Source organism: Coregonus clupeaformis, chromosome 12 (genome assembly GCF_020615455.1).
Source record: "Coregonus clupeaformis isolate EN_2021a chromosome 12, ASM2061545v1, whole genome shotgun sequence".
Lineage (NCBI taxonomy): Eukaryota > Metazoa > Chordata > Actinopteri > Salmoniformes > Salmonidae > Coregonus > Coregonus clupeaformis.
Window position 1 is genome coordinate 25161765 of NC_059203.1, and position 10093 is coordinate 25171857.

At 42.8% G+C, this 10093-nt stretch overlaps 1 protein-coding gene across 1 annotated transcript; it reads right to left on the reverse strand.

Moving 5' to 3' along the window:
- Nucleotides 1–460: 460 nt before the first annotated feature.
- LOC121578096 (filamin-binding LIM protein 1) lies at nt 461–9659 on the reverse strand. The gene is made up of 9 exons (XM_041892204.2): nt 9518–9659; nt 6403–6803; nt 6003–6160; nt 4009–4129; nt 3445–3614; nt 2107–2285; nt 1810–1930; nt 1467–1550; nt 461–1160 (listed from the first exon to the last, which is right to left on the reverse strand). Exons 2-9 carry the CDS (start codon nt 6797–6799, stop codon nt 1131–1133), a joined length of 1260 nt encoding a protein of 419 aa, XP_041748138.1. The 5' UTR covers nt 6800–6803; nt 9518–9659; the 3' UTR covers nt 461–1130.
- Between the last annotated feature and the right edge of the window lie 434 nt (nt 9660–10093).

Sequence of the window (10093 nt, forward strand, 5' to 3'; positions counted from 1 at the left end):
CAAAATGGCTTATTCCAAGGCAACCCTGTGCTGACAAGGGATGGCACGATCTTTGCCTGCAGTGCATTGACAGGATAAACGCAATTCTTCCCAAATCAAAGAGCCTTTATTTGTATCATGGCTTTGTGAATATTCTATTTAAATGGAGGTTGGTTAAGCAAGTCATCTTTGTAGGCCTAAATCACTTCTGGAGGTTTTAATGACACCTATACTGTGTGTGCTCTGATATTGCATAACACACCATGTCCACCCCTATCATTGTCTATGTTCTCAGAACTATAGTGCCCCTGGGTTTATTCCCCTTGCATAGATCCTATTTTCCTTGCATAGGCCTAAATTAATATGTTTCTTTATTATATTAACATGTGTATTGTGTTCCCATACAAAGAACATGCTTGTCTCAAAAAAGCTTGATGACATGGAGAGAGGCAGAGGAGCAAGAAACAAAGCAAAGCAATACTGTATAATATATTAGTTTATTTTGTCATATGAAAGGATATATTGAGAATGGACACGCAGCACTGAGCACTACATAATATTCAAAGAATGCATACCAAAAAATACTTAAGAATACCTGTTCCTTCCATGACATGGACCAATCAGGTGAATCCAGGCAAATATTATTGGTGCGTTTACTAGTGTGGGTTAAAAAAAAGTGCAAAAGTATCAAGTATGAAAGAACTATAGGAGGCAATTGATAAACATGTATTGCTACATAAGGGATAGTTGCAAATAATTTCTAAATACTGTGATTAAGAAAGTGTGTGACATTCAAAGTGCAACGACTTATTCCCATGATGCAGAATTAAGAAGGTCTGTCTTCTCTCCCAGTTTCATAGATAGTTCTCCTTTACAATCCAATCAGGACTGTTGACTTTCAGCTTGCTTCTCCATTGGATCCACTGCACAGTTGGATGTCTGTGCCGATTGGATCAGGTCTGGCTCAGTCCCGTCCTGGTTCCTGCCTGGGCTCATATTCAGTGTCTCAGAGTAGGAATGCTGATCTAAGATCAGGTCCGCCCTTTGTATAAAAGCGTATTAATTAAAATCTAAAAGGCCAAACTGATCCTAGATCAGCACTCCTTTTCTGAGACGCTTTATTAATACGGGCCCTGGTTCTGAGTTCAGTATTAGAGCTGGGCAGACTGAACCATGGTCAGGTGACAACATAGAGAATGATAGAGGCCTCTAGTGGCCAAAAGGCCATTTTAGCATGGGCAGCACCATTTAGGACTTCTACCATTATAATGTAGTCAAATGGGTGGGACTTCCAACTTAATTGGCTGAGCCCTCCTGGTGACCCTGTTAGAGTCATGTGCAACCGGGTCATCAGGAGGGATCAGCCAATCGTGAAGAAGAAAATTGACTACTTCAAAATGGAGATAGCCTCAATGAGGCTGCCCATGCTGTCACAGACAACCATAATGGCATGGATACAATGATGAGGCCTCTTTACATCTCTATGGGTGACAAGACTTACACAGCACCCTCCCATCCAGTGGATGGCAGCCATAGTCGTTTGGCTCTGGGGAGAGCTGGGTACTGCAGACCTGAAGATAGGGTGAATAAAAGGGAAAAAGCTGTGAGATCCAGATGCCACAGCCAAAGTTTCCTCTGGGAAAAATACAGTTATTTTATTCTATTCTGTTCTGTTCTAACATTATTCTATTTTAGATGTTTGAACTGTGATTGTGAAGGACCCAATCCCCAGTAATTATTGTGCTGATTGAGATCGGCACACAAATATAGCAAACACCCATAGCTACCCACTATCATATAAAGAACATTTCTCTTGTTCCTGAACTGTACCTCACAGCGATAGCAGTCCTCGTGGAAGGAGCGTCCCAGGCACTCCACGGTGTAGCTGTCCGTGCCATCCTCTCTTGGAATGATCAGCTGCTGGCAGGCACTACACTGGGGAGCGTATTTCCTTCGCCACACAAATCAGAGCGAGCACAGTATTTCATTATTGTGAATTCATTATCAAAATTGTCAATTACACCAACATCAAGCCCATTTAGTAGCTCTCATCATCAAGTGATCCTGATATATGAGTGTGTCAGAACTCAGAACAGAAGATGGAGATTTGTGTAGCTGTGTGTGTACCTGTAGTAATCCTGGAGGCAATACACTTCCCCAACCTCTCCCTGAGCAAATCTCTGCTCTCCAATTGGTTGTCTGCATGTCGCACAGATAAAGCAAGGTGGGTGGTAAACTCTTTCCAGTGCACGGATTACGTGGTCTTTGATAACTTCCCCACATGCCCAGCAAAGTTCCAAACTGGCCTGAAGGAAAGAGAGTAGTTTATCATCGTTATTATCTTCTTCATCATCATCATCATAAAGACATAGGATCTTAATTTGAGCCAGTTTGTTACCACAGGAGGGAAAATCAAGTCAGAAATTTCAGAAGACCAGAACCTTAATAATAATCACCATATTTACTTCACAAACAGTAATTATACTAGTTGACACATACTGTAGGACTGACACTCACTCCGCAGTAGTTGGGAAAGGGAATGGGGACTGGACACGCAACGACCAAGACCCTGCTGCTGTCGGAGATCACACATACTGACTCAAGGTAGTTGGGGAATGGGTAGGGGAGCTGGACAATAATAAGCTAATGATGATGATGATAATTGTGTTTCCACTACCTCTATGATGAAGACATTTCAAAGTGGAAATTACAAACTTCAGAAGCCTTTTTAAACCTCGAATAAGTTTTAAATTTCCTGGAAAAGTTATCCTGCAACAGGTGATCCATTCAAGATCCTATATCTTAAAGTCATCATCTACTATATGTCTTGTTCCTTTCCAGAAGGGTCTTCATACCCAGCCTGGTCTCATAAAGTAGACATAACATAGTAAATGTAAATCCAGGACACTCAAATTAGTATGATATGTTATGTTTGGTATGCTTACATAGGACAAAAGGTTACTTAAGGCAAAAACGAATGGGTGGGCATATAACGTGAATGTCTAGCAACCCAAAGGTTGCATGTTCGAATCTCATCGAGGACAACTTTAGCATTTTAGCTAATGAGCAACTTTGCAACTACTTAGCATGTTAGCTAACCCTTCCCCTAACCTTAACCTTTTAACCTAAGTCCTAACCTTAACCTTAATCTTAATCCCAACCTTAACCCTAACCTTAACCCCTAACCCCTAGCCTTGCTAACATTAGTCACCTAGCTAACATTAACATTAGCCACCTAGCCACATAGCTAACGTTAGCCACAACAAATTGGAATTTGTAACATATCATACATTTTGCAAATTCGTAACATAATGTAAAAATTGCAATTCGTAACATATTGTACGAAATGGATGATAGACATTCACAAATTAATACATACCATACGAAACGTAACAAATACTAATTGGAGAGTTCCGGATTTATTTTTACTATGTTACATCTACACCTGAGTCCAGGTTGTCATACCTGGTAGCAGTCCTCACAGAGTGGTATTCCTGCCTTGTTGTAATACAGTTTACCAGCCAGAGGGATATGGCACTGTCTGCACTGGAAGCAACTGGCATGGTACGTCCTGTTCAGAGCCTCGATGGCAGTTTCACTCAGGGCCACAGGCTTACGGCAGAAGCCACACACCTCTACAAAGCAAGCATACATCAAGTCAAGTGTCAAATGTGAAAAGTTTCGGATGACGCTTGTACAATTTTACAGGCTACCCACAGAATCCACACACCTCTACAAAGCAAACATTCACATATCAAGCAGAGTTCAAGTTACACATTTACGTTTAGGGGTGCTCGAAGTCGATATCTCTGACAATTTAACAGATGCTAAATATATGCCATTTAAAATCTGCTACTGTAAATGTAATATATTATTATGATTATATTTTAAATCTTATGTGGTGTCCCTCTCATCCCCCTAGCTCCCCTGTAATTCGACCTCTGATATCATAACTGTGAAATGTGAAAAGTGCCAGGCCCAGGTGACATTTCTAAAAGTTCCCAGACACAATTTGACCCTTCACCTTACCCTTGGTCTCTACTGTCACTAGCTGCTCCTCTTGACTGCCCTCGATCCGCTGGGACGGTTCCTTCTGTTCCCCCCAACTAGATGGTGTGCTTTGCTCCAGCTGTCTATCCACTGCAGTACTCTGTGGGTAAAAAAGGGGATTAAGTCAAAGATTCTTCTCTTGTGTGACTAATTATTTTGTTTGGCACACAGACACGCTATTCTTAAGCCTTCCTCAACAGTGCCATTTTCAAGTAATGTCAATACACTATTTTCTCTTTATTTTCTCTCTCTCAAAATGAGATTGCAATTTTTTGGGTCCAAACCTTCTGGATGGAGAGGGAATAGGGCTACAGTTCATGGTAATGGGGAAAGGGGCCCCAGTCTTGCACACTGTGAGTGTTCTTTGCAAAAATACATCAAATCCCCAATGCCCTTCCGTTCAGGCATCTTATTGGCCTGTGTTTTCATTGTTTCGACTGAGAGATTGAGAACGCCGAACACAATAATGGGGCGACAGGGAGGGTAATGTTTCCCTGAGAGAGATCAACAGTTTAGATAAAATCCTGTTTCTTCTAAGTGCTGTATAAGCGGGTGAGGATGTTTTTGTGCAGTGTCATCCACTTTTATCCAAAAGACAGCTGTGTTTCCCCCCACTTAACTGTAATACATATAGTACCTGTCAAAAGTTTGGACACACCTTCTCATTCAAGGGTTTTTCTTAATTTTTACAATTTTCGACATTGTAGAATAATAGTGAAGACATCAAAACTATGAAATAACACATATGGAATCATGTAGTAACCAAAAACATGTTAAACAAATCAAAATATATTTTATATTTGAGATTCTTCAAATAGCCACCCTTTGCCTTGATGACAGCTTTGCACACTCTTGGCATTCTCTCAACTAGCTTCATGAGGTAGTCACCTGGAATGGACATGGACTCTTCTCCATGCTCCCGTCCGGCAGGCGGTTACGGTGCATCATGGCTCAGACCAACAGACTATCTCCTGGCCATAAGACTGTTAAATGGCTAAAAACGACTGCTTTCCCTCTCCCACAGACTATCCACACTGACTCTGTGCCCATCCACTGGTCTCTCTACCCACTTAGACACACACACCTTCCCTGTCACTCTTACTCACACACACACACACACACACACACACACACACACATACTCACATACACACACGCATATACACCCTCACTCATATACACCCTCACTCATATACACCCTCACTCACACACTCATTACTGACGCCACACACTTACACCCCCCCTTAAAATATTTAAGTGTCTTTGAACGGGTAGGGTAGTAGGTGTCAGGTGCACTGGTTTGAGTCAAAAACTGCAACGCTGCTGGGTTTTTCACGCTCAACAGTTTCCAGTGTGTATCAAGAATGGTCCACCACCCGAAGGACATCCAGCCAACTTGACACAACTGTGGGAAGCATTGGAGTCAACATGGGTCAGCATCCCTGAGGAATGCTTTTGACATATTGTAGAGTCAATGCCCCAACGAATTGAGGCTGTTCTGAGGGCAAAAGGGGATGCAACTCAATATTAGGAAGGTGTTCCTAATATTTTGTACACTCAGTGTATATTCCTACTACCAGTCACCTTTCAGCCCTGTTTACTTGTGTATCCTACTACCAGTCACTTTTTTATGTATAAACCCACCTCAAATACTCCAGTACCCCTGTACATTGAATAAGGTACTGGCACTGACCTGTATACAGTATACTTGCATTCTCCTGTTTCTTCAACTTATATCGTACTTCTTGTGTGTTTTTGATTACATGTTCTATTATTATCTATATTATTATTATTAATATTTGTATAATCACTGCATTGTTGGGAAATAGCTCTCAAGTAAGAATTTTACTGTATTGTTTTACACGTGTTGCACACAATAGTCTCTGCACACAGCTTTTGGCACCCATCACTATCAGTATATCACTGTGTGCATTGCTAGACATTACTGAGCTAGGATGTAGAGCCAGTCTTACCAGTTGGTCAGACACTGGTGGTCTGTCTGAGGACACATGTTGGAAGAGGGGGGCAGTGGGGGACTCCTGCATGGGTGGAGGAGGCAGGAGAGGTGTGGAATCCTCAGTCAGCTCAGCATCCAAAAACACGGGAGGAGGGGGAGGTGGAGGAAGGAGCTCTGTGAGGAAGAGAGGTTCAAGAGGTTTTGGTGGTTTTTGAGGTTGTCTGTATTGATATGAATGTTGCAGTAATTGCACTGTCATCTTCATCACAAACCTGTCTGTCAACATATTCTTTATACAGTGTATGTATTTTGTTATCATTCATAACAATACAATTATATGTAAATGGTCATATCTAGATTTCTTCACAGAAAAAAATACTGATTTTGTAATGAATTTATTGACTACTCCTGATTACCTTCAGGACCCTTGTCTGCTGCTGTCTGTGTCTGCTGCTGCTGTGAGTCTCCCAGACCCAGGTTGAGGTCAGGGGCCACTGGGCTGGCTGGAGTTCTGGGTTCTGAGGGTCTGGCCAGGGAAGGTGTGGAGCTCTGGACCCCTTTGTGTGTACTGCCCTGGGACTCAGACAGAGCCCTCTCCTGCCTGTGAATGGTGCTTTGCTGTGTGCCACTGACACTGAGTTTACGGGTGCTGCTGTCCTCAGGGCCAACCCGCGTGGCTGTATGTGGCATGTCATTGGCGGTGGCGCTGTGTGCGCGTGTGTGTTGGTGCTGTGTGATGGTGGCTCTGTAAGGGGACGCCAGCGTAATAAAGAAGGAGGATACCATCCTCTTCTGTGGAGCAGCTGACGCCATGATGCTGGAACACACAGAATGCAATGCACAACAGACCGTCGTCAGGTACAACATGAAACACACTAAACAACACAGTATTTATTCAATTGAAATACAATAAGCTGATACAACTTCCCACTGTAAATAGCATGTGAGGGACAAGCTAGCTATACAGTGGCCACTGTTGAACACACTGAGGCCTGATGCTGGTAAATTCCTGTGAGAGGTGTAATGTGGATGCATAGTTGTCAGTACAATTTCAACACTCACACCTACATAAACGTATTGCAGTATGTACAGTGGGGAAAAAAAGTATTTAGTCAGCCACCAATTGTGCAAGTTCTCCCACTTAAAAAGATGAGAGAGGCCTGTAATTTTCATCATAGGTACACGTCAACTATGACAGACAAAATGAGAAAAAAAAATCCAGAAAATCACATTGTAGGATTTTTTATGAATTTATTTGCAAATTATGGTGGAAAATAAGTATTTGGTCAATAACAAAAGTTTCTCAATACTTTGTTATATACCCTTTGTTGGCAATGACACAGGTCAAACGTTTTCTGTAAGTCTTCACAAGGTTTTCACACACTGTTGCTGGTATTTTGGCCCATTCCTCCATGCAGATCTCCTCTAGAACAGTGATGTTTTGGGGCTGTCGCTGGGCAACACAGACTTTCAACTCCCTGCAAAGATTTTCTATGGAGTTGAGATCTGGAGACTGGCAGAGCCACTCCAGGACCTTGAAATGCTTCTTACGAAGCCACTCCTTAGTTACCGGGCGGTGTGTTTGGGATCATTGTCATGCTGAAAGACCCAGCCACGCTTTCATCTTCAATGCCCTTGCTGATGGAAGGAGGTTTTCACTCAAAATCTCACGATACATGGCCCCATTCATTCTTTCCTTTACACGGATCAGTCGTCCTGGTCCCTTTGCAGAAAAACAGCCCCAAAGCATGATGTTTCCACCCCCATGCTTCACAGTAGGTATGGTGTTCTTTGGATGCAACTCAGCATTCTTTGTCCTCCAAACACGACGAGTTGAGTTTTTACCAAAATGTTCCATTTTGGTTTCATCTGACCATATGACATTCTCCCAATCCTCTTCTGGATCATCCAAATGCACTCTAGCAAACTTCAGACGGGCCTGGACATGTACTGGCTTAAGCAGGGGACACGTCTTGCACTGCAGGATTTGAGTCCCTGGCGGCGTAGTGTGTTACTGATGGTAGGCTTTGTTACTTTGGTCCCAGCTCTCTGCAGGTCATTCACTAGGTCCCCCGTGTGGTTCTGGGATTTTTGCTCACCGTTCTTGTGATCATTTTGACCCCACGGGGTGAGATCTTGCGTGGAGCCCCAGATAGAGGGAGATTATCAGTGGTCTTGTATGTCTTCCATTTCCTAATAATTGCTCCCACAGTTGATTTCTTCAAACCAAGCTGCTTACCTATTGCAGATTCAGTCTTCCCAGCCTGGTGCAGGTCTACAATTTTGTTTCTGGTGTCCTTTGACAGCTCTTTGGTTTGGCCATAGTGGAGTTTGGAGTGTGACAGTTTGAGGTTGTGGACAGGTGTCTTTTATACTGATAACAAGTTCAAACAGGTGCCATTAATACAGGTAACGTAGTGGAGGACAGAGGGAGCCTCTTAAAGAAGAAGTTACAGGTCTGTGAGAGCCTGAAATCTTGCTTGTTTGTAGGTGACCAAATACTTATTTTCCACCATAATTTGCAAATAAATTCATTAAAAATCCTACAATGTGATTTTCTGGATTTTTTTCTCTCAATTTGTCTGTCATAGTTGACGTGTACCTATGATGAAACTTACAGGCCTCTCTCATCTTTTTAAGTGGGAGAACTTGCACAACTGGTGGCTGACTAAATACTTTTTTTCCCCACTGTATGCCTGATCTGTGTTATGGCACAGAATGTTTACCTCTACTAGAAAGAAATAGCCTGTCATTGTCACCTCTTTCATTTCCTAAAGGTGTTGTGGTATACACCCTCTATGTCAACTGTGTCACAATAACTTTTTACACCAGTTGACTGACCTTAACCTGTACATTTACACACTACATTTGACCTGCTTCACTCCCTCATGCAGAACATAAATATGCTCAGACATAAAAGCATTTATAAAATATGTATACATACAGTATGCTGTACTCGTTTGAAAAACATTGCCTGGCTACCAAAACTCCTTGCTCCGGCCAAACCTTACACCACGCCCACAGACATTAATTTATTTTCCTCAATTAGTCTGGATCTGAGTACCTCCCTGACAATTTTCTAGAACGCAAACACATTCTAACCGTTCTGATTGGTCCCAGAAAACCGATGTGTTGGGCCAAAGCCAGCCCAGAACACATGGGTAAGGCGGCATTTAGAAAATGTGTTATTGGCTTTGATACTCTGATTGGTTAGAGATGATCCAATTGCTGATTACTTTGTTTTGTACAACAACCCTCATTTTGGCGTCACCACAAACGACTTCAACCATGGTAGTCTCAGACTGAGGTATGTAGTGAACATAGAGCAGCGGAAGAATTCAGTTTGTGTCGTCAGGCAATGAAAAACATACTCAAACAGTCAAAAATACACACACAAATGAGGACACACACACACACACACACACACACACACACACACACACAGCCTTGCATCCTCTCTGCTGCCAAACTACTTTGAAATGAGACCCCTAATAATTAGTGCAAATCAGTTTCTACTGTGTAATTGCATACCTGCGTGAAAAATGTGGACGTGAGCTCCCTCTTTCTCTTTCCCTCTCTGTGTTTCGGCACTCCAGGTCCGCTCCTCTATTGTCACTCCTAAGCCGCCACTAAGAGGGCGAGCTCTGGCAGAAAGAACAGCTATCTACAGAAAGCCACTCCTTTTCCTCCTGTACCTCCCTCCCTCTCTCTCCCCCTCATTCCCTCCTCCTTCCTCTCCCACTGAATGACAACACCACTTCCCCAACTGTAAAAGGTGAACAGTTAATCACTAACAAAGTACAGTAAAAAGCATGACACATTCAGACAAACACCCTGGAGCACAGACTATGCATAGTCATACACACTCACACACACATTAGTAATGTACACAGCACGTACAGTATCACACAGAGTAGACACACTCACTGCCCCCCCGTCTTTCCTCACACCTTATCTTCTGAAATCCAGCAGGATGTGACTGTACCTGCCTTCCCAGCTCCCCTGTCTCTGTAGCTATCTTCTCCCCTGCTCTTTCTCTATCCCTCCCTCTCTCTCCTTTCCCTTATTGTTCTGTCAGTTTTATTTCCCCTACCTCCCTCATCCAGT

What these genes read in the sequence shown, in the direction of transcription:
- LOC121578096 (XM_041892204.2), bottom strand. Translation starts at nt 6,799, where the DNA reads ATGGCGTCAGCTGCTCCACAGAAGAGGATGGTATCCTCCTTCTTTATT. An exon ending in AGCAGACAAGGGTCCTGAAG is followed by an intron (nt 6,161 to 6,402) that starts GTAATCAGGAGT and finishes TCTTCCTCACAG; the next exon opens with AGCTCCTTCCTCCACCTCCC. An exon ending in CACCAGTGTCTGACCAACTG is followed by an intron (nt 4,130 to 6,002) that starts GTAAGACTGGCT and finishes TTTTACCCACAG; the next exon opens with AGTACTGCAGTGGATAGACA.